This window comes from Chanos chanos, chromosome 10, assembly GCF_902362185.1.
Source record: "Chanos chanos chromosome 10, fChaCha1.1, whole genome shotgun sequence".
In the NCBI taxonomy this organism is placed as follows: Eukaryota; Metazoa; Chordata; class Actinopteri; order Gonorynchiformes; family Chanidae; genus Chanos; species Chanos chanos.
This window is the reverse complement of record NC_044504.1, coordinates 15586059-15611856: the sequence shown is the minus strand read 5'-3', so window position 1 is coordinate 15611856 and position 25798 is coordinate 15586059. Positions and strand designations below refer to the sequence as shown.

General features: G+C 39.8%; 1 protein-coding gene across 1 annotated transcript; it reads right to left on the bottom strand.

Annotated features, from left to right (window-relative positions):
* Positions 1-25150, bottom strand: slc35f4 (solute carrier family 35 member F4). The gene is made up of 7 exons (XM_030787397.1): positions 24931-25150; positions 6103-6403; positions 4284-4503; positions 3638-3763; positions 2984-3176; positions 1797-1886; positions 1-242 (listed from the first exon to the last, which is right to left on the bottom strand). The coding sequence occupies exons 1-7, from the start codon at positions 25148-25150 to the stop codon at positions 1-3; spliced, it is 1392 nt and encodes a 463-aa protein (XP_030643257.1).
* Between the last annotated feature and the right edge of the window lie 648 nt (positions 25151-25798).

Here is a 25798-nt window from a genome sequence, read left to right as displayed (position 1 = left end):
TCATGCCATCGGGATGGACACGGTGCCGTTGGCCCGGCTACGGCTCCGCGTGTGGATGCTGGATTCGGTCAGCTCCTCACCGTGCTCCTCGGACTTCTTGTCTGCGAGAGTGGCCAGAAAACGCAGCGTGACCGTGTCCCATTCCTCTGGCAGGAGCATGAGCAGAAATCCCACACAGATGATGCAGGTGGCGGCCAGACGTACCACGCTGAAGATCACCTCGTGCTTCAGCACATCAATGGCTGCAAGGATAGAGTGGAGAAAGTGGGGATCAAGGGATGAGGAGGAGAGAAGGTGGAATCAGGGGAGGAGAGGGCGTTCGAAGGGATCGGAGTGATTATATAAAAACTGACTGTGAGATGTACTAGTAATGGTTACAACCATGCATGAAAGCCACTATGACATTGGAAGCCAAAGCCCAAAGTTTGTATAGTCTGACACATGTGAAGCCAAATGGCTCATAAATATATATTACCATGTACCAGGTACATAATTCAGTCTGTGTAAAATTCTTGGAGGAGACCACTGTTCACTCAGTTCTATATGGAACTATGCTATAACATGACAGAGAGGGATTATTTGCTTCATCATCCACCTGAGGAAATGTAGGTAGTTATATTCCCTTTTGACTCTGGACCACAAATGGCAAGTGGTACAGCTGGTATTTAAACTCTTTCTGTGGTCCTCTAGGAGAAAATTCAAGAGCAGCTCATTTCTGACATTTTCTTTAATCTTTAAATCTAAATTTACTTTATTTTTGAGTTTTGAAAACAAAAGCAAACATTTGAGTTTAAGACAACAGTCTTTTAAGTATCTGTGCTCCAAAGTTTAATTACAGCTTGTTAAAGTGTTGAGCTACCTCATACTTTTCTGACAGTTGATAATGTGTTAAGAAAAGTGTAACTATGCAATACCTGAGAAGTTAAATAGGATTAATTGTTCGAAGAAAACTATCCGACTGGATTGAGGGTTATTGTGGTAATTAAATTGTACCACTTTGCATTCCCCCTGGTTGGGAACCGTTCTGGTACAATGACAAACTGACCTTAATTATGACCGCTGTGGTAATTACTCAACAGATCTGCCTTTCTCCGTACATCACAGTATAAATGTGCTGAATACCGACTGGCAAAGACGCTTGTTAAAATATCACTGTGCTAAGTGACTTAAGGGTTACTAAAACTCCAAAATTAAAATACATAAATACATAACACATCTATTCGTTCCTACCCATGATACACACTAGACACACTTCACTTCACATTCACTAACAAGACACTTGTAAAAAAATGTCTCTGATCCTCATGGTCTCAATTCAATACAAGCTATCAGAAGTAACAGGGGACTCGTACAACCTCTCTGACAAGCAAAGCTTTACTTAACCTACTGACCTTGATGTGATGTTTTTACAGACAAGTACCCTCATCAGGCATATAGTGTTGCCTTGGCAACTCGATCTTCCCTTTGGTGATAGAGGGGTTGGCTTTGACACAGTGCTGATTGGATTTCCATGGGGTGAGAGAGGAAGCTGGGGGAGGCCGAGAGACTTGCTGTGTAATCGCTTTGATGCTTTTAGCAAGTGGGGGGTGGGGGAGAAAAAAAGTGCTGACCCACTAGAGACACTGTGAACAGAAATGTGTGTGCGTGTGTGTGTGTGTTTTTGTGCCTGTTCCACACTGATATGTCACACTTGGAAGTATGTGTGAGGGTGGCAATCTAATGTGATTCCGCACAAAACCAATTCACTGTTCAACCTACACTCCAAGGCCAATGTAAATAATGATGGAAACACACACCTGCATTTCCTGGTACACTGAGTAAGGTCCCAATGGATATCAGGATGGGATATGTGAGTACCACTCCCAAGTTAACCAGGATGTTGAATACTGTAAAAGGAGAAAGAGAGAGAGAAAGAGAGAGATGTATAATGATGGTCTTTTTTGCTCCACAGGTTTCAGTACTATTAAAGACTATCAAACAAATCTGAAAATGAATAAAGCAATGGTATCTTTATGTTTCTTTGTCAAGTACAGGCTCATATCAGTGTAATTTACATAAAGACCCCAGTAGTATTAGAAAATACAGTGAGGTATAATGGATTGACAAAGTAACAGAAACAACAAAACTGTAAGAGGATCTCATCATGAAAAGGGAGTTGGGCCACACTTCACTTTCAGAACAGAATTCAGGCCTCCATGGAATTCTGTTACAACACAGATTCACAACTTTGTACAGTGGGTTATTGCACCATTTTCAAGAGGGAAACTCCTCTTCTTTGAGATAAGAAGGAGATGGAAATCTGCACTCCAGAATTTCCCATAAAAGTTCATTGATGTTTAGAACTGCCTGGGGGGGATATGGAAATAGCTAGGGTGACAGCATCCCTGTGCATATTTAACCAGTTTTCAGCCTGTTAACAGTGTGCATGGAAGAGTTTGTGCCTTGTAACGTGGGAACATCTTTTATCGCTGATCCACACAGATTTTTAACTTAATATGATTCATCTGTCTAGCGGCTTTTGTTATTGCTAATATTATTTAAAGTTACGGTCATTTGTCATGTAGTCTTTCCATTATTTTTGGGAGCCCCTGTACTTTTTCAGTTTGCATGAATGCTACTGAATATTGTGTTTAGCACAGCAATTTTATTGCCTGAAGCATTGAGCGAAGTGTTTAATACTGCAATTTTTGCCCAAGTTTTCTCAAGAGAGTGATTTACACACAAACACGCACAAAAAAATAGACAGTATTTGTCACTGACACAGTATTTGTTATTTATTTTTGTGTATACATCCATAGATGTCTCCATGTGTGTGTCTATGTGAATATATGTGTGTTTGTCTGTGTGCATGCTAATGTGTGTGTTTCTGCCTCGAGATGTAGGCCCATCTTCAAATAACTTATTTTCCAAAACTCTTCATTCTGTGTTTGCTGAATTGACATTTCCCAAAGAGGGGCCATTCATCAACATCAAGTCAACTTACCCAGCCACAGTCCGGCCACCCCACACAGATAGCCCCAGGGCAGCGAGGAGAGGGAGCCCCAGTGCTCCACTCTGGTGAAGTAGAGGATGAGAGGCACACAGGAGATGAAGATGAGGTTGAAGAAGCCCATGGTGGAGAAGAAGTGGGCGGCCTCACCTAGATTAGCACTGCCCAGAAACATCTTAAACAGCACCTAAGGCGCAGAGATATGCTGATGTTCAATATCAGATAGTATGTGTGAAAGGAAATATGCTAATGTCTAAACTTAAATCTTAATTTAGATTTTTTTCCTCTTTAGTCTATTGCTTTTCTGCGTTCTCTTAACGCAGAGAAAGTAACACGCCATTTGAGTTTTTAATACCTCATGAGTACAAAAAGAATGCTATTAATAAACTTACAGTCCAAGGAGTCAAATGTCCTTAAAGTATTAAATAGCATCTTAAAGACAAGAGAGATCTAAGTTCACTCCATGCTGAGGTCAGATGTTTTTCTCCTGCATTGGTTTTCCAACCACTTAAAACCCACTAAGTATACAAAAGTTTCTCAGAGCTCTAATTATTTTTCATTTGTTAATGTTAGAGATAGACAGATATAATTTGATCAGCAGTGATGCTAAAAGTCCTCTAACTGGCCACTGTTTAGTTACATTCTCACCTTGTAGAGTGCTGAAGTGGATGCAGAGCCAACTGCTAAAGCCACACCTATGATTGAATCACCATGGAAACCGTCTGCATAGGCCATCATGACAATTCCTGTAATGGCCATAATGGCAGCCACAATCTAGTGAAGAAAGTCAACAGAACAGATGTGAAACTTTGGGTACTCACAGACCAGACCTCATGTAATACCACCTATTCTGAACATCAAGTCTTGTTTCAATGTAGGGGTATGAAGTATTCACAGAATTAAATGAATGCAAGCTCATGAAAATCTAAAAATAAATTGAATGAAATTTGCTCTTTACTCCATTCATATAACCTAATAACTAAAAATAACTATATGCAATAGAGTACATATTTTACAAGTATTCAACTGTACTTTTTACAATAGTGAAAGATTTACAGAAAGCCATTTCTCTTTACAGAGGGTATTATCCACAACTTCATTGATCTGTTATGTGGCATCTGAGTTTGTTAAATCCCACTGGCAAAAGAGCTGGAAAAAATCCAAATAAATCAATAACCATACATAATCAGTTCTCAATAAATATAAATAAAAATGAGCTATAAAGACATAAACAAGCCTAATTAGATACGAATAAACAAATACAGTTGGCTACAGGGACATGAACCATTCTGACCCGCACGCCCATGAAGCGGTCCTTGAGAACGATCCACGACAGGAGGAAAACAAAGGCTTTGTGACAGCAGTACAGGGCAGAGACATCTGTGGCTGTAAGCTTGCGCAGTGCCAACAAGTAAAGGTAGTTAGTCAGGGTCCAGAGGATGGAGAATGGTGCCGTCCTCTTCAAAAACAGCTTCAGAGTCATTCCTTCCTCCCCAAAGAGTCGACTGCACTCCCTGTACAGAGACAACATGTGAAGAGTTGATTCATCTGATTCAGTTTATTTTAATCACTGTGGTTTGTGGTCTGAGGACTCCTTTGTGGGTTGGGGTAGAGATAGGAGATGTGGGCATTTTTATTTAGATCTTAGACGTCGAAATTTCTTATCAAGAGGAATGATTCTTAAGTTACAGCTTTGCTTAATCAGGCTGCGGTGAAGTGTTCTTATAGAGCCATGTCACAATAGCAGTGTGATTACTAATAAAAAGGGGTTCAAAAGAAATTTTGTCCTGAGATAAAGACAAACTTTGAGTTGAGACACAAGACAAAACACAAAATAAAGCTAACAAAAATATTTTCATATTCAATGAAACTAGAGATTTAGAATGTATAGAGATTTAGATTTTAAATGAAAACTGGTCTATGTATAGACACTATTTTGAAACAATTTCTTTCTAATTTACTTCTGAATCATATCATTGCATATAGCTTGCATTCATTTTCAGGGGAGTTGATAAATATTCATTATGAATCATCTGTGCATATCCTTCCACTGTCTTGATAATTGTCTTGGTCTGTTCAAGTGCTGAGACAAGCTCACTGTGTGTGGGAGAAGATAAGTGCTCTCTCACTATCGACACAGAAATATTACTCTAACAGGCTGGTTAAGGAATGGAGCGTTCACTGTGGTAAGAATTCTCCTGAATATCCATCACTTTTCAGTTTCACCATCACCAGCATTTGACCGATTCTGCCCACGTTTTCAGTTTTATATATTTTAAAAAATGTGAAAAGACACATGTTTTGTGGGAGCCAATCAGTTTGACTGATTAACTTGATGTAGCTGTAAATGGCAAAATCAGTAAATGGGTTTCTGAGAGTTAACATTTTTAGGCCTAATAGTGCCATCCCCCTCTCTATTACACAACACAGATGCATAGAGATTTCAGAGACAAGTCATATAAGTAGAGATATCTATTTCTCTGGAGAACTGTGTTGATACTACCCAATGACAGCACATTAAGAACTAGAAACTACATAACCCATTTACCCCCCCCCCCCCCCCCCCCCCCCCCCCCCCATCCACCCCCAAAAACCTTGAGCTTCATGTGTTTCGAGGGCCAACTGTAAATGTTCATTCTGTCCCCCCCCCCTTCCATCCTGTTCTATGCGTTGCTTTCTACTCAGCCATTTGTAATTAGAATAGCTTAAGGATGTTTTTTTTTTCACATGCTGATGTTTTTGGGACATCAAAGAGACACTCCTCTACTTTTAAAGAATTTCCTCTGGCAGAGCCCTCACACTGTCATTGCCCCTCACTCGGCGTCCCCTACGGGCACGCTCATCTAAACTCAGTCATTAGGACGATAATATGTTCTCCGTGTCATCGATTTCATCAAGGAATCACCGCACATCACAAAAAACGAGCTACATTAAAAATAACACACTCTCGTCACTGAAACCAGCCATTTTAATACAACCTACAAAGCATCTCCAAGTAGCCATGACTGTCTGATATTCCTTAATGTATAAGTATGGTCAAGAAACAGAACATGTGTAAACTCAGTCTGGCTGCACTTCCAGTTCCATAATAGAGTCTGCAGTAGGAATTTCACCTGAATTTCTGAATGGGCGTCTGCTTCTCCCCGGTGGTGGCGACATGGCCACAGTAGTAGAGGGGGAAGAAGAGGATGTTCCAGTTGGTGCTGAACCATGAGATGAAGAAAGGGCAGGAGAAGGATTGAAAGGTACGTTGGACCACCTGGGTCGTGCCCACCCAGGATGAGGACACGCACAGGACCAACAGTAGGCCTCCAAGGACCTTGAGAACAGCGTTGGCACATGTCTGGTATGACGTACCCTCCCCGCTGGCCTCACTGGCAGGGGTTTCTGCATGAGACTCTGAGCCATCCTCTCCTAAAAGGGAGACATAGAAAACATAAGAGAACATCACTTACTTTTAAAAATAAAGTATATGATCATGTTCATCAGCTTCAACATGTTAAATTTGTTCTTTCTCCTCTGTTAAAAAAACAAGGCTTAGCAATGATGAAATACTGGAGTAACAAACTCTCTGTGACGGTGCTAATTAATTTCAACTGATATGATGGCGACTTATTACAACAGTGTCTACAAACAAATTGTAAGTAGTGGGGCTTTGGTGTACAAAACAAATCCCTCACATCCAAAGATCGTAAAATAAACCAGATGGCACAGTCCAAATAATTGATTTACATGCATCAATTGTTCATTTATTTAGCAAAATATTGCACTATGCTGCTAAACTATTATGAAATGAAATGAATGTGAATATTCACTGAGAGCAAAAACAATGAATAAGCTGTGTGCCTCCAGCATAGGTATTTAAGCTTATCACAAATTCTAATCACCAAATCATTTCACAGATTATTGGTGATGAAGCAAATGAGGACAGGTAATGTTTAGTCTAGTTAACCAAACACACAGTAAGACAAAGAAGTGAAATTAAGTAAAATATTACACTGTGTCATCTCTAAGATGCGTAATACAACATGACAGCATAAGGCAACAGGCCTAAGACTGAAAATCCACATAAACCTGTCCCACAATAAAATGTCAGTATGCTGACTTAAATGCTAAAAAAATTTAAACAAGGATAATCAGCATATAGACTTATACTGACTTTAAAATGAATGTGTTACAACAACCATCTAAGTATTTATCCACTGAAAAAAATCATTTTATCCAACATAGTCAAATATACTTCATGAATATTTCAAATATTTACAATGAATTTAGCCAGGCCTTTTAATGATGTCCTTTATGTCTCTCTGAGCTAGGTTAAGAGTTTATTGATCATTCTGTCTTAGTGTCAGTTACCTGCAGGTAAAGCACTACTGCAAGGAATCATTTACAAACGTGTCTGCCTCGCATGCTCGAAACCAACTTCAAAAATAGCCCAGTGGGGGTCACAGGACGGCACAGAGAGCTTCACTGACATGGAACATATTCTGACACACACAGAAACCCGATACCGTCACTTTCACAAGGGGGTCCATTTCTTGGAGAGACAAGAACGTCAGCCAAGTCAGATGATGCTCAGTCAGATGTGAATGTTACTTTCGCCATATGTGTTTTCTTAAGACTGGAGCTCTCTCACACTCCTGGTTCATTTGGCCACTCTGGGCAGGGACACAGAGGTCAAGCCCTCAGTCCAGATATCCACGCTGATGTGACTCAAAGCAACGGAACTACTGTTTGTACAGGCAAGAGTTTGGGGTAAATTGCAAATGACAAAACAGAGTTGACTGCTCTGAGTGTAACTCAATAGACCATGGCAGACAGCCATGCGACCAGAGTGCTGATGATTTAACCCAGAGAGACCTAAACTGAGAGGTTAGCAAAAACGGCCACTTTTCGTTTCTGCTTGCGACTGTGGATTAAAAAAAAATGAGGTACCACCGCTCAAAATAGGAGACCATGTTTCTGGTGCTATTTTTCGCACAGTAAGATTGTTGCTGAACCAGCTGTCTTTATAGAAAGAAGGTCTTATGAGCTGAAATGATAAAGTGGGGGGTGGTTGAAAGACTCTGACATAGGAAAACCTTCCGGCACTGCAGGCCCCATTCAGAATATTTTTACTGCTCACCAAGGGCTTAACAGTGAAAAGACTGACCTGTAATTTGTTCCTGAGGAGTCAAACGTTGCACACTAGGCAAGACATTTGGAATCATCAAGAAACTATGTATAATATACGACACAGGCTTGAAGAGATAGTGTCTGATTTTGTGCTTGCGTGCGTGTGTGTGTGTGTGTGTGTATTCAGGGCTGGTTTGGAGGATTGTTAGCACCAAGATCCGTTATGCAGAGGGCTTCAAGAGATCAATTTACACCAGGCCAGGAATAAAAGATCACATATGCTGGCCGATCATAGCTAACTTACAGAACGCTGGGTCAGCGCGTGCACACACACACACAAACACACAAACACACACACACACACACACACACACACACACATACGCACACAAATACACACAAACACACCTACACACACATAAACACTCATACTTGACAGCTGGGCCCAACACAAACTTTGCAATGTCAACTGCGGCACTCATTTGATTGAAAATATTGCTGTGTGTTTTGTTTAAAAGAGAGCCAATGTAAAAGTATAATACTGACTGATGTTGCCTTAAGGTTTGCATTGAAATGCTTTACTCTTTTATCAGGTTAAGCATGACATACTTTGCCAGTTGAAATGATTCAAGCCCTTGGAACCACCTACACAAAAATGAATAGAACAAAATGCACAGACGTTAACACTGACCTTGGGTTGTCAAAAGAAGCTAACTGTGGAAACCTGTAATAGGTTCTGCAGGTGTGCCAAAACATTCTAACTTTGACTTAAACGTATTTAATTTAAGTGAATATTATTTGACATCACACTTGTTTGTTCTTCACTTCTCCTAAATAGTCTTCTGTCAAGTTGCAACCAAGGTGAGTGTAAGCAAAAGGCATAATGTGAAACAGGTATTGATATAAAAATGTTGATCTTACATTGATGCTTACATTAACGATGAATAAAGTGGCAGTAGCTGAAAAAATAGCTAAAGCTAACCCATCTCATGTTTTTAAAAAAAAAAAAGGTAGAAGCTGATCATTAGTTAGTACTTGATCATTATTTGATTCATATAGGCTATCAGAACAGTCAGTTTGCTATTGGCAGCATGTCTTTAGTCCTTTAGAGTTGTTAGCACCCAGAGTCAGGTAGGGTAAGAATCAAAATCAGAACAAGAATAGGAATAATAATGACAACATTATTGATCTCACACTTTTTTATGACTTTATATACGCAGTGGCATCTAAAAGCTCTTAGAACAAGAAATTAACAACATAAAAATTAACAACATAAAAAACTGTAAAATACAGCTTAGAATCTAACTAAAATAAGAAAAACAATTAAGACGACAAAAAGAAAAACATCAAAACCAATGAAAAAGTCACAAACAGTTAACTGAGGTATAACAATACAGACTCCCAGACAACTTATAAATTGGCATTGCCTAAGTATTGCATAAATATGAAACTGAGGTCCAGGAAGACCAACAGAGTCCTCAGGAAAAGGAGAAGAAGAAAAAGAAATACTGTGATGTGTTCTCAATAAAGACTGAAGTGTGATTCACAACAGCATGCACCGGTACCTTTTATCAGCATTAGCAATAAGGCAGTATTTTGTAACTGCTCTCATCACTAGTTAAAGCCATTTCATTAGCTTGTTTAAGAAGCACCTTCTCTTACATTTTAGGTATGAAAGCTGACTTTTATATGGACCTGCAGTTCTAAAGAATGAAACTATAAACGTGATGTTCCATTCCTTAAGGTTCTAAAACAGCTCCTCTAGATGTACAGTATGTGAGAGTATACCTATGTCTGTGGTGTACAGGTGTTAGAGCATTTCAAAACCCAAATGTCTCATGATAAATTTTGTGGTATGTCACATGGAACTCAATAATTCAGAACTATTTTGAATGTTTCCTCGCACTGTTTTTAGCCCAGACAAGCAAAGATCTCTTTAGAATGAAATGTGCGCATGGTAGCATATCCAAAATGGCCTCCTTTCCTTTTAGTAACTCTATATGCTGTTCCTGCCAAGGCAGCTATTGACAGATCTATTAGACAAACATAAATTTTTACTGACAGCATGACGCATTTCACCCACTCTGGGTTTAATTCATTCCCTGCTTGGAACTACTGACAGCACAGGGCTGGGAATATCATTGGTGGACAGAACAGCTATTTCCCTAATCAAAACTTCACATTAACGTTTCATGCCACTGTAAAATGGTTCTGTTCAATCTCCAAAGTCCTTATAAAATGTTGAAGTGGTGAAGGATTTTCACAAGGCAGTCAGCTAAACAAACACTCTAATAGGAAACACTTAACTAGTGCCTCTGTTAACCAGTTTTCATTTATGTCAATGTGTACAATGGATGCGTACAATGTATGAGAAACAAATACAATGCACTGTCGCTATCATCAGTGTGTGTGATGTATGGGGCAATTATTCAGGAGATATGCTGGCGATACTGCTCCTCTTAACCACTTATTCAGTATTTATGAAACTGATTACATGCAAGTAACAACCAGAAGAAACATAAAGCATCCTAATAGCGCTTTGGCCGCCATAAACCGCCAGAGCAGTTTCCTTGTCATTGATTCTAACTCAGGTGTGAAACTGAGCTGGAGGACTGGGACACCACACTTTCATGACAAATTTCATCATTTGGTCTTTTATCGATGGTGGTGAGAAATGCTGTCTCAGCCAAATGCTGGATTGGTTCAGATAAGGTGGCTGAGAGGGCTGGGTCATGAAGTTGACATCATCATCATCATCATCATCATCATCATCATCATCATCATCATTTCAAAGTACTGTCCTTGGATAAAGGTGATCCCTCAGAATGGTTTTGGATTTGTTATTTACGCTGCTTATGGTGGGGCTGACTGGCCCCAAACTTCACCAGGGAAATGCACACAGAGCTGCCACAGCCTTTCACCATGGGAAACAAGCACTTACGCCTGTAGGCTTCTTTTGGCATGTGTCACCCGTGCACTTGTCCGTTTGTGGAGAGGAGGGAGAGGATCTACATTTCTGGCCACACGTCTTTCTTTCACTGCACCACACATCACAGGCTACAATGTCTGCATTGATTACTACAGACGCTGGTTCACCCTTTGCACCACTTAACCTAAAAAAAAGTGCATTTTAGTTGCAAAAAGGAGTTAAGCACTGAAATCTGACAGTAGTATCCCTCAACATGACGTTTACAATGGACTGTTTTTGACGAAACTGACTTATTCCCTAGACCGACATTTGCAGTGTAACGATTCAGAGCTGCTTGTCTGATTTGCTTTGAATCACGATCAAGAAGTCTGAGCTTTTCACCACGTCTGACCCTAGCTGATGATATCTTTCCCTCAGACTTCTCCGAACATAACTGTTCCTTACCAAACATCAGCAAATAGAAGAATCTTAGTCACTGAAACTCCAGCCAGCCGTGCCCCAACTCTTACCCCTTTTTAAAAGTCACTGAGTTTGCTTCTTCTGGCCATGATAGCCAAAATAACAGGGGATTAAGTTAACCTAGCGTTTTTCACATTTCCCTAAGCGTGATAAGTCTTCAACTGCTCAGTTAACCCAGGAATCGCAGCTGTGCGGAGACAAGCACTCTCACTAAAACTTGCACCCGCCATTTATGCAAGTGCTTCCTTTATTTTGACAGTAATTATATTTACACAGGTTTGACAGCTTTATCAAAATCAGCTCACTGTAAACCCTGGTAAATGTATAACTCTCTCACAGATACATAAACAGGGAAACACGTAATACAATAAATCACCAGAGAGGAAATCATAAATATGCCTGTTACATACCGCTAGGCATACACAAGTTTAAGAAATATTCTTTCACCAGCCAAAGGCTCTGCTTCTGTGGGAGAGTTTGATAGCCAATTCCGACTTGCTGACTTATAATCTAATAAAAGCTGGTGTCCCTGAAAATAATTTGTCAGATGAAGTCATCCCAACACTCCTTTTAAAGTGATCTTATCTAAACAATGACTTACAGAATATAGTAACAGCACATAAATCAGAAATCAAATTAAGACCACAGATACCTTTACACTCAGTCATATTTTCCAATGTAAAATAAGTGGTTTGCAAGCTATGAACATCTTTTGACCCGACAATAACCTGATTGTGTAATATCTGTGGAGCTCAAGGGAACATGGATCAGTGAAGTGGGACTAAACAGAAGCCAGATGTGGGACGGACTCATTAAATGCATGTGACTGTATCTGATTTTTACACTCTTCAGCTACGCATGTACAGAACACTGTAGTATGCAGGGGATTCTCATGTTTGTGTCTTCCATAAACTGATACGCACCCTCACAGTACAGAACAATATATATAATCATAACACAGTTTGCAGAACTGCAAAATACATTTCTCTCTCTGTTAATGGCCTCATTTTTTAATGCTCACACACACATGGACAGACACACTCTCTCTCTCTCACACACACACACACACACACACACTCACACACACTCACATACATACTCACATCAAGAACACAGAAACTTCCACACTGACTGATTGGTGGAAAATATGCTGTTCTCTGTATTAGAGCACTCATGCACTCACATGCTTATACTTAATCACGCACCCCCCCCCACACACACACACACACACGCACATACACGCACACACGCACACTATTCTTTACCTTCAGAGATGGGGCAGGTGAGGACTTGGGTGCTGTAGGAGCTGAGAGGAGCCACTCTGGCTGAGTGTTTCTTCATCCTCCTCTCTGTCCCTGTCCTCTGTGTGTGGGTGTGTGTGGGTGTGTATGTGTGTGTGTGAGCTCCACGGCTCAGCTCTTCCAGCAGACCCTCCTCATCCCCCTGTGATTCTCTCTATGTCTCTTTCTTCTGCCGTCTCTTGACTCCTCTTCTCTTTCTCTCTCTCTAACCTTGTCTTCTTTCTCTTTCTATCCCTTTCTCCTCTCTCTTTCTCTACCTCTCTTCTCTGTGATTGTTTTAATTTCTGCTTGCTTCCACTAACTTCCTGCGTCTCTCTTAAGCTCCCTCTTTCTCTCCCTCTTACTTTCTCTCTTTCTCATTCTCTCTCTCTCTCTTTCTCTGTCTCTTCTCTTCTCCACATGGATAGAGCCGTGATGAAGTGCAGTGTTGAAGCTTCTAGCATTGCAGTTGCAGTGTCATGCTGTTACCCTGCGTCTCCTAGGGAGACTGCACTTCAAGTGTGTGTAGAAGAGCGCAATCATTCCCTTCATCTCTCTCTCTCTCTCTCTCTCTCTCTCTCTCTCTCTCTCTCCCTCTCTCTCTCCCTCCCTCTCTCTCTCTCTCTCTCTCTCTCTCTCGTCTCCCTCCAGCCCTCTCTCTTTTTCCCCGCCTCTCAGCCTGCTTGCTCTATGTGCTGCTTTGTTTGGAAGGTAACCAAGCAGCTCAGGAAAATTATGCTGTGTTAGTCTCTCTCTCTCTCTCTCTCTCTCTCTCTCACTCACTCACTCACTCACTGCCTTTTTCACTGTTTCATCCTGTAGTTTGTTGCAGATTGAACACCTGTAGGAGTTAAATAAAACTCCACCTTCTCTGTTATTGATATCCTATTGGATATGGGACTCTCTAGAACATCTTCAGCTTGTTAGCAATGATCTGTTGCTGCTATTTGAGGAACTGAATGAACTTCTACACTACTTTTTTAAAATTATTTACTCACAATAACAAAACCTCAAACAGGAAAACAATATTAATCCACAAAGTCATTCTTCAAAAGGAAAACTAACAAAAAAAAGAAAGTGCACACAGGGAAAAATTGCCTGTAAAAAACACAAAACGCAGTGAATAGTGAGTGAGTCAGTGTGATATTGGAGTTTGCATTGGGCCACGGTGCAGCTCTGAGATTCTGTGAGGCTCTCTACAAAAGCCCCTATTTCTTTAATGAGGATCTGACTCTCTGCTACTCACTAACTACTTCTAAGAAATCCTGCCACTGAGAGACTCCAGTTCCAGATGCCTAAATATTTCAGGATGACCTCTATGAACACTGCAGCTTTTACTTATATTCAGCGTATACTTACACGCTAGATTTGACACAGTCCACATATGGCAAAATATATCCTCTTGTTATGAACATTTTTAAAGGTCTCAATATCGAAAACTATATTTGTGTGTGCATGCGTGTGTGTGTGTGTGTGTGTGTGTGTGTGTGTATGTATATGTGTGTGTTTGTCACAATTTTGTTAAATTGAATTCAGTTTAAGGAGACTTTCCTGATATAACTATACTCTCTCTCTCCCTCTCTCTCTCTCTCTCCTGTGTGTGTGTGTGTGTGTGTGGTGTGTGTGTGTGTTTGTCACAATTTTGTTAAATTGAATTCAGTTTAAGGAGACTTTCCTGATATTACTATTCTCTCTCTCTCTCTCTCGCTCTCTCTCTCTCTCTCCCCCTCTCCTGTGTGTGTGCGTGTGTGTGTGTGTGTGTGTGCTCTCTCTCCTTGGCTAATCACAAAGTCTTCCTCCTTCCCTGGCACTTGTTTTCTACTTGATAAGCCCTCCACTTTCATATTATTTATAGAGGTCTGTCCATGTGGTCAGAATCATCACAGTTTTAGCCAATCAGACAGCTCTAAGGACTCACCCAAGCTTCTCAATAACGATCCTTTGGTTTCTACAAAACAATGATGGTTTCTCTTCAGAGTATATCAGGCTAGGAAATATGGAGACATATTTTGTGATAAAGCCAGTTCTAACTGAGAGGTGGATGTTGGTGTCGAATTTAGAGAGTAAAGGAGAAGGGATGCTACAATTAAATCACTTATCACTGGGTTTGATGGGATTTTACTCCATTTTACTCCATTCACTCCATTAAAAAATCTCACCAGTTACCTCATCTCTAATACGCTACATTATAGCTCTGCACCCTAAAGTTTTTTTTTTTTTTAATTCGTACCACTTTATTCATTTCAATTTACCTTATAATAATAATAACTCCCGGCCTGTTTTTGCAAAACATCATCACAGTTAACACACAATGGAATTCATGGGAACAGTAATTAAGTCCAAATGGATATAAGACACAAATATTATTGAAAGAGAATACAGCTTAAACTGTAATTTCATCAGTTCACACACAGGTTGAAGAGAATGGAAATCTCTCATGGTGATGACCTGATACTTTCATGAGTATTGACTGTGGCCTGTGCAGTCTGACTCCGGCCAGTCAGGGCAGGGATCCATTACCCGGCGCCCCCTTGATCAGAAAGTCCCCGTCTGCAGTTTTCGCAGTCACGGTTTAGAGGGGCTACACTTCACCCATGGCTTTTTCAGTGCCACAACATACATCTATCATTGTGAAACACACATCCACACAAAAGTGTCCTGCAGCCCAGGACAACTCCGACATAGTATCACAAAACAGCGCAATTAAAAAAAAGAGAATCATTAAAAAATGATTGCTGGAATGGTGGAAATGGCTAAGCAGACACACACACACACACACACACACACACACACACACATAAAGATACATAAAGACACACACGCGCGCACGCGTGCGCGCACACACACACACACACACACACACACACACACACACACACACACAAAGACACAGAGATGTTTGTATGTTTCCTCCTAATTTACTAGTTTGACTATAATGGTAAAACTGGTTAAAATTGCTTTCTCAAACATTCAATTGTATTATTGACTTCAAGCAGACACTTTCTAGAATTTCTAAGATATTGTCACAGCCTGCACCTCCATTTTGTTTTGTTCTGTCTTTGTGCTCCTGCTCTGTCTGTCTCCGCCCCTCACCTGTACCTGTTTGTCTCATTATTTACCTTGTTAATTTCTACCAATCCTGTGTTGCCCTGTTTAGTTCTCCCTCTATTTAAGTCCTAGTGTTTTCCTTGTCCTTTGTCTATCGTTGTTTGTGTTTTGCGCACACTGTTATGCTGCACCTTTTTGTTATCGGCTTTTGTTATTAGTTTGCACTGTATTTTGATCTTCAGTTCCAGTAAAGTCTTCCGTTTTGTCACTTCAATCATCGTGCCTTTGCACTTGGGTCCTGCACCACACCACCAGCGTGACAGATATCTACAAGAGTTCATGTATAACAACTTCTTAAGTGATCTACACTGATCCAAAGACTATAAAATTACTGTTTGAGCAGTCATAAATCACCTAGTTCATGGCACATGAAACATCAAAAGGCAAACAGCAGCAGGCAAGCCTGTGAGGTGTCACTTCATCAATGAGACCCAAAAAGGGCTTGTGACAGACTTTAATAACTGTTTAACACTGCTCATAAAAGTGTCTTATGAACATTCCTATACTTAAAACAAAAGACCATATAAGCCTTTGTCTTAGCAACAACTCATTAGGATGGTCAGTCTGTGATCTGTGTCTAGTTTGAAAAAGAGATTCCAGTAGTGTGTGTAAGACAAAGAGAAAGAAATAATACAGCAAAAACCATAAAGTGCCAGAGAATATATTACCCCAGCCATTCTGTCACAGTGACCTCTCTTCAATGTCACACACACACACACACACACACACACAAACACCTGATGTGGTCATTGTCATAGTGCTCCTCTGTAATTTTGCTTCATTTTACATGGTTCTTATGATTATTCTGTAGTCTAATTATACAGTAACCAACGAACCATTGAAGAGACCAGGGTGTGCTGAACATGAAATGGACTTTATTGTAGACTTGCAATTTTTTTTCTAATTTACCAGTCTGAAAAGAAACTGCACTCAAGAACATTCGGTTGAAAAAGCCAAATATTTTAAGTCTGCGACTTCAGTATATGTCTAATATTTAGAGTTTTAATAGTGGCGTCACAAACTTATGAAACAAAAAGAAATGTGTTTAAAGAACATTTTATTACATATAATATATTACAGATATTAGAATTGTTTAATGGAATTTTAGATAAGACTTTGCTGAATTACTGAATTACTGTGGGTTTAATCTCTCTGAAACAGCTTTAAAGAAAACGTTGGGTTTGATATTGGGAATATGAAATGTCATCTCAATAACAATGACTAAGATTTTGTCATAAACAGGTGTCAGGTCTCGTAATAATGATATATGATCTACTCTAATCATTATGGTATTAAAAAACACACCCAGCACATCAGGTTAGGACAGTAGGCTCTGTTTCACTTTTTCACCAAGAGCAGTGTGGAGCAGAAGGTCTTAGATCATGTGCTTGACCATGACACACACACACACACACACACACACACACACACACACACACACATACAAAACCATGTTGCTGCATCCTGGAGCACAAATTCAAACATAATTCCTCCCGTCCTACCATAGCAACGCCTGAGCCCCTGGTGCTCTATCCACTAGTACTGATGTTGTAGATCTATTCAATTCCTTTGTCATTCAGATCAGCACCATGTCCCTCTACCATTGTCTTCAAACCTGGTCTCTATCCTGTCTTTTATGCATCTCTATTAATCAGTGACAAGACAACGAGAGAGAGAGAGAGAGATGGAGAGAGAGATAGAGAGAGAGACAGAGAAGGAGAGGAGAAAGAAACAGAGAAAGTGGGAACACCCCCCTACGCTGAGAGTGTTACACACATACTTGATATCCACTTAGTGAACTGAACCTTATAAAAAAGACTTACAAGCAAAGAGCCTTTGCATGATTTACACTGACGTGTCACTACACCTTTTCAAACTGATTTATTGTGAGCTGTCAAATGAATGGAGTACCTGGAGCTAAGCTACAGATGAAACAGGTGAATAAAAATGGGCAGGAAGCTGCAGTCCTCAGCATCAATCTAAATCCATATTTAAACAGATTGGTTTTGGAACCAGGTGGAAATAAAACCCAAATGAACACGGGCTCAAAGCTTTACATTGAGCTTTAAGTAAGAACATTACTTAAAAATCAGTCCAAGGAGCAAACTACAACTGTGAGAGTGTGCCATCTAGTGGACATACAAAGACACCATGCATATAATGCTTATAATACATATAATACTTAAGAAAAATGCAAGGGTTTAGACAGCAAAGCTTTCATCAGTTCTCCTACTCAGTAAAGATATAGTTAACTTTGTGAATGTATGAGCTCAGATACAGATTGTTTTATAACAGATGCCAAATGGTGTTCTCATTCATTTGGATCTGTAACTTTAATAGATTCTCTCGAGGTTTCTTCCTATTTAAGCAAAAGGGGATTTCGGTTTCCAGTTTCACCTTTAGCTTATTCGCTGGGGGGTATCAGATCCAGTCTTCTCAAAGGGATATAAAAGGCACCATAAAAAAAAAAAAAAACAGGCAATGTTTCCTTCATTGTCCTCATATTGTTCTTTCATCTGTCATATTGTTCTTTCATCTGTCATATTGTTTCTTCATCTATGATATGGTTCTTTCATCTACCAGTCTTTGCTTCACCACATTATAACGACCTCACATGTCAGGGCAGAACTTACCGTCATGCTCATTTTGAATCTGACTGTGTGTATGTGTGATCACCTCGGTTGTGTCAAACACTATAAAAAAGTTGAAATTCTAACCTAAACTGAATATATATATATATATACATGTCTTATTCTGACACAAGTAGTAAATCTTAGGTTAAAAGCTGTCGTAATACCAAAGCCAAACTGTCATAATACCAGTCAAAGGCAAGCCTAATGGTATCAGTTAACAGTTGAATGGAAAACAGATTCCATGCTTATTCGAAATATCTATACAAATCACAAGTGAGAGTTCAAACTGAAAGCTTGTATTCCATTCATGGTCTTATTGTATGGTTACCAGTGAGAGTTCAAACTGAAAGCTTGTATTCCATTCATGGTCTTATTGTATGGTTACCAGTGAGAGTTCAAACTGAAAGCTTGTATTCCATTCATGGTCTTATTGTATGGTTACCAGTGAGAGTTCAAACTGAAAGCTTATACTCCATTCATGGTCTTATTGTATGGTTACCAGTGGTTTAACCATCTCTTATTCCTCTCTTTGCTCTTGCAAACACTGTACAGTCCTTGAAACCTCTCAGACAAATGACTACTTGTACTGTGAGTGTAGGTTTGACTGCATGTTTTACATCTGATTTAAAATTACTGAGCTGCTAATCAGTCTAAGTAGGTTTCCTGTCTGACCAACCCCCCCCCCCCCCCCCCCCCCCCCCCCCCCCCCCCACCCAGCCCTGTCATTGCACTCAATCAATAACAAAATGTTTTCAGTGCTACACAAAATGACCAGATGGTGGCAGTATGACTCTGCCTTTTCACTCATTGCCTCTCTGGAGAATGACGTTCACGTATTAACTCTTGTTCTGGTTTGTGTCTTCAAACAAAGATCTGTGTCCATTTCCTCCTGTCTAAACCCCCCCTTTTTTAGCATTTAGCATATACTAGCAAGACCAACTTTGTTTGGAAATCTGTGACAGAAATGCGCTATTGCCGAAGAGCAAGGTATGGACAGACATGCAGAATCACGACTTTCTTTAAATTTCAGCTCAAAGTTCAAAATGCTGCACTCTGGCACAGCTGATATTGCTGAAAAGATCTTCTCCAACTTAAAGCATAAATCTATAGCTCATAAATACACAGGTGGTGAATTTCACTCTAAATACACAGGTCTCCTTGGACAGTGATGTATGTATGTAAAGGCTGATTGATTGATCATCTTACTGCTCCTAAGAGCTACCATTAATCATTATGAACAAAGTGACAGAACTAATCATAGACCAGGCCTTGAATTACAAACACAGCAATAAAAAGACCAAGAACCATGTATGGTGTCCTGGAGCCTGTAATCTATTTCTGATTCCACACAGACATGGACAGTCTTTTCCTATCAGGTGTGCGTCAGGTCAGCAGACTCCTTCCCTCCCTCCCCCGAAGTCTTCATTCTCAGGCCAATCCATAGTTAACAGTGCTCCTGTGGTAAGTAAAAGTGCTGCGTCCCATTAAGGCATACGGGTAAAAATAGCCCAGTGAGAGAGAGGCAGTCTGGGAAGAGATGGAAAGGGACTTGAGTGCAGTAATGTACCCTTCCTTTACCACTCAACACTCTACCTCCCACTCTCTCTCTCTCTCTCTCTCTCCTCTAGCCCTGACACAAGGGAGAGGACATGAAATTCTTTATATTAAGAGAAATGTGCTTATGTTACACAATCCACTTGTTTATATATATATATATATATAGCATGTAGAGGGATGCGGAAAAGCACCTGCTATACAGCTGGTAAACATCACTGGGGAGTATAATCAGGATGTCTTACATGTATAGCTGTAATATGAAATCTTTTTGTATTTCAAATTATAAAGGTATACATAGGCTATAGAGTGCCTCTCAGACACAAAGGTCTATAGCCAATCAGAGAGCACTAATCACATAAAGAATGCATAAAGCTTTCACAGAGCACCCATAAAGAGTATATGAGAACTGTATGAAGCATGATATTTATAGAGCATGAAAGATCTTAGTTTAAATGCTGTCAGAGGTTTAAAAGTTAGTTTGTTTGATGTTAAATGATATAATGGAGATCTTTGACAAGCTGTGATAGATATGTAGCATTTAAAGTGTATCTGGAATATTTTGCATGACTAGACTGCTCAGTGTGTGAACATTTTTTTTTAAAAATTACTGACTGCAGCCTCAGTTTATGTGCACATGAGGAAAACAACTGAGAAACTAAATATAGGCGAGTTATTAAAACAGTAATTCTAGTGTTTTTATTTCAAATTAACCTCGTCTAGTGTGATTTCTGTCCCATGCATAACGGGAGAAGAGGGGTTTTGCATTTTAAATGCACTCTTTCCTTCTCTGTGGTTTCTCTTGAATATCTTTTAAAGTGTTATTGATTACCATAATCCTACATAATGCGTTGTCACAAAAAATCCCTGCCTTTCCTCCCACGTAAAGTGCCATCTAGTAACAAAACATTCATTTTACAATTCCCAAACTTCTACAGTGTTTACAGTCATAACATCCTTAAGCACTACTTTCTTAAAACCAGGAGCAAGTTCCCAACTTATGTCTTAACTCTACACTGGCATTTTAAAAGGGCACTGCTTCACTGATGTTGGTTCGTTAACAAGTAAATATGTCTATGTGACCAGGACTTTTGGAACTGTTCTATTTAAATCATTAAAAGAAATAAGGGTGAATTTAAAATGGGTACTTCAACAGCAAACATGCAACTATTACAACTTAGTACATAGACACAGTGTTGTATGAGATGGAAGATCCAGATGGCTTTTTTTTGATAATTTAAGGGAAAGAGACCTTAGTTAAATGTCATTAGTTAAATGTCAGCAGCAGATTGCATTAAAAACTGCACCATATCAAAGAAGAATGAATTCCGCAGCCAAAGCACGTAACCCACACACGTAGCCACTTTGAAGGAGCTGCAGAGGTCAAGTCAAAAGGCTCCTCTTAAGGGGGTAAATATTAAAATGCATTGTGAGTCTAATTTGACAGATCATGAGTATTCATCTCTCTCTTTGATATCTTTGATATACATTATATGTCACCTATTACTATTATTGCTCACTTGTGCTGGTATTACTATAGCTCATAAACAACACTTAAAAATGCCCATTGTCTGTCAGACTAGCAATGAAAGAACCTCTAGTTCACAAGCAGTTACTGATCATAAAAACACATTAGAATAGAAAAATGGTTTCAGAGCTTTTCGAAGTGGAAAAATACTGACCCAGCAAGTCAAGTTATGCAGGGATCAGATCAGGTATTACGCCTGAACAATGAAAAACCTCAACATCCGTCAGCTGGTAATAACCTCTGTGGGCTGATGTAAGGGTAGTTTTGATATTATATTGAAGCAAAACAAACAAACAAACAACAACAACAAAAAAAACCCCACCACCATCAACAACTTGACAATAATTGAAAACATGTTTTTGATATTCAGGCCATGCAGGGCACTCATACCTGTACAATAAATATCTCAGAATTGTATTCAAAACTGCAAGTCAAAGTGTGCTATGCTTGAGATAGGCATCAAAGCATAAAGCACCACAGCAAAGCATAACCTGAAGAGCACAACAGAACAGCAACAATACCTCAGTAAACGGTGTGCCTTTCACTCAAACACAGTCAATTAGTCACTTTGGTTGCCACTTCCCGAAATGAGCCATGCAAATTTAGTCCAAGCTTTCCCCTGGGGCTCTTCTAATTTCCCACAGATGGCAACAATGACAGAAAAACCATAGGAAATGAGCTAAATATACAGTACAGCCTCCGTAGTGAAGGCAAGATCAAAAGTACTGTATTACCTTGTTTCAGCTAACAGCTTCTGCTCGTTCCCTCAAGGCGATATCCAGCTGGAAAACTTGTTGTAATCAAGTTTTTGTCCCAAAGAGTATGAAATAAAAGAAACACTAGATGCAACAAAGGATTACAACTGCTGAAACTGCACAGCAAAAAACTGCAAATAAATCACGACTGATAAATGAACTCCAGCATTTTTAATGGACCAGACATTCATGACCATTTTGTGTTATTGCTTTAACTAGGATGAAGACGTGGGAAACAGGGTTTTGTTGTTTTCTGACGGTTTTATGCCAGTAGTGTGGATATTATCTTGATACAGAATACATTGTTAGTAAACCTTCAAGAGTTATTTTAGCATGAATACCTCAGTGTAATCCAGTCAAACTGGCTGGAGGGAGGCATCAGTGTTGGTTGGGCGACCGCTGTGAGAAATTGTGACAGATTAATTTGTAATCCCTTGCGGCTCTCAGAGGAAAAACGAAAATCACAGACGGCTTTTACTATCAACCTGGATGGATTTTGGTAGTATCTATTTCACCGTACACTCTTCATCATTATTATGGGAAAAATGTGCACAGAGACAGATGTTGATTCATTCTGTCACTATCAAAAAGACAGGTGTGAATTATCATCTCATCTAAGGAAGCTGAATAATCATCTTGTAAATGATCCTCATCATTATTTGGGTGAAATGCTGTAATTGAAGGAGACATAGAAGAGGGTGTAACATGCATATGACACTTTAAGACAGTGTACAGGAGAAGTCTAGGGTGCAGACTTTGCAGACTCTCTGAAGACTCTGTGGTGTGTTTTGCATCATAGATGTTATGAAATTTGTTGGTACACTCCAAAAAAGACCATGTTATTAATACAGTGGGGTTTTTTGTTTGTTTGGGTTTTTTTTTTAAATCTTGTGACCCAAACTGCATCTGAATTGTATTCAAATCTTTATGATCTGGGTGTCCATATAATCTGGCCTATGAGGTCATAGGCAGGCAGACTTAAATGTAAAGCACATAAATTTGAGAGATATCCATGTACCCTTTTCGTCTCAAATATATGAAAAACTAGTGGGAAATAAATCATGGTATGAAACTTAAGGACCTTAAATGTGAGTTGCACGACGGACTGAATACTTAGTTCCTGTTGCTGGTTCTCAGCTGTAAGTGTAGTTAAATGTACAGTTACTAAGGAACTGCCTGAATTTGATTAATTGAATTTGTTTTTTTTTTTTTTTTTTTTTTTTTTTGCTGAATCATAAATGTTTACTCCCATCTTTTTGCTGGGCTTTAGTTTCCCAACTCCATAACTTTACTCCGTTTTGAATGGAACATTTAGTTCTCATAATACAACAGCTGGCTGTTAAAAAAACCCGGCTACTTAACTGACTATTTAATAGAAATTCACAGTTAAACTAACTCTTGTGTGAGTGCAGATTTACAATTCCAGTTGTGCTGCAGATTCGGACTGTGGTCGAGATATAATACCGCTAGTGGAGCTATTTGAGTTGATAGGTCCGCCAAGGGCCTTTCTCCCGACGTATAAGTTGTGGTCATTCACAGTCAGCGTTTATACGGTTGCGGGAAAGCCAAGCAAATACGCATCGCGTCGCCCGACGACTGAACCTGATTCGTAGCGTGCAGAACTGAGCGACTGACTTCATAGGACCTTTGCGGATCCTATTCATCCTATTCGTCTAAATCGTGCAAGACAGTTAAGATTACCATGCAAGATTTCACTCCGATATGTGCAAGCCATATTTATACAAAAAGGGGAATATTAAAACAAAAGAGGTGTTCCTTTCGAGAAAGAAAATTGCTTGTAGGGAAGATGAGCACAGCAATGTAAAATTCTACCATGGCCTCGGCTGTAAGGTTATGTATGTTACAAATGTTAAACAATTTACTGTTTGCCATGACAGATCAATATGTAGATGTGTGGATGCACACTGTCACAAATTTGAGGTCAATACGTCAATAAAAGACTCTAAGCACCTAGAATTCCCAACATCACTGACCGTCTGAGTCAGTTGTGTCAGCAAAACCCAGAGCTTCGTGTCATTTTGAATAGGGTACTATGTAACAACAGCTATTGAATTTCCGACGGGATAATTCTAGTCGCCTAAGTTAATCGAAATTCATAACTAAGAGACCAGTGCATTTTACTGGAGAACACCTGTCATATTTCATCTCACTATTATCGCACACAACTTCAATAGACAACCACAACTTTGACAGAGTTAGGCTAGTGACAGCCGAAGGCAAGAACTGGGTAACCGTGTCAAACAAGGGCAGCAAGCACTAACTTTGCACAGTGAAAATCGACTCGCTGTTAAATCACGACAATCCAAAAGTGCTGTGTGGTTCACTTAAAAAAAAAAAAAAAAAAGGTATAACCAAGTCATCGTATCACTTATATTGTGAAACAATCCATCTGTAATTCATCAGTAAAATACGACATCTATGATACCATTTGATATTAGTGTTTCTATTTGACCTGAGAACAAAGAGACACCAGGGGGTGGTCACATCTCCCCTTTTTACCCGTTCTATTTGATATTTGCTCCTTTGCCCATTTTTTTACCATGTGTTTGGAGCGCTTACTTCTGTGGCTGGAGTATCCAGGGTAATAGCCATAATAGCCTGTGATGCGTAAAATCCGGTCCTCAATGTCATGCACCCCGTTGGCCGTCACTCTAGGAGCATCCCTGTAGAGCGAACGGCTGTCAACCTTCGGAGACGCTTTGCCCGGAAGGTGCGTGTTCTTAAGCGGCTCCAGGCGAAAGCAGGGCTGCTCCCCTTCATCACTCTTCTTGCCGCTCATTTTACCTCCAGGAAGGCAAATAGGCAGCTTTTGTGGAACGACTGATCAGCATACGAGCCCCAGTGAGGTGTACAACACAGACGCTAACGCGTGAGACACATTCCTTTACACGGGTACCTTGGAGTATCGGGCGAGGATGTGAAACTTGCCTCGCGTCTTACATGTATCATACGCCAGGGGGCGTAGCGTTGGTCCAAGACCGTTGTCCTTATCTTCGCAGTGGTCGCAGTGATGCACAGTAATAATATCAAACGAAGGTACAATGCACCGTAATGCGGACGTCACGAAATTAATCGCCTCCTTCCTAGAGTACACAGTATGCGGGCTGACAGGTTTTCAGCCTGCTGTCACCACCCTCACGGACTGCTCCGTCTATGTCGTGATTCACAATTCAAAGAAAGTGAATTCGGACACATGGAAAAATGACAACAGAAAGATTGCTCTTGATCCAAAGAAATATAAGAAGAAGGACAATGAACGGTTGTACAAATTAATGATTAGAATAAGTCGGCATGGATGAGTATTTGCTATATATATGTATATATACATATATCTATATCTATATCTATATACATACATACTTGTATAGGCCTATATAATGCCTTCAGCAGTATACGGATCAGCAGCACATGAAAATGATTTATTATT

Bases quoted from the DNA above. Each gene is read 5' to 3' on its own strand.
- slc35f4 (XM_030787397.1), bottom strand. From the start codon at position 25,150: ATGAGCGGCAAGAAGAGTGATGAAGGGGAGCAGCCCTGCTTTCGCCTG. The intron at 4,504-6,102 runs GTGAAATTCCTA...GTCTCTGTACAG, and splicing joins ACGCCCATTCAGAAATTCAG to GGAGTGCAGTCGACTCTTTG. The intron at 3,764-4,283 runs GTCAGAATGGTT...TTTCTTCACTAG, and splicing joins ACCGCTTCATGGGCGTGCGG to ATTGTGGCTGCCATTATGGC.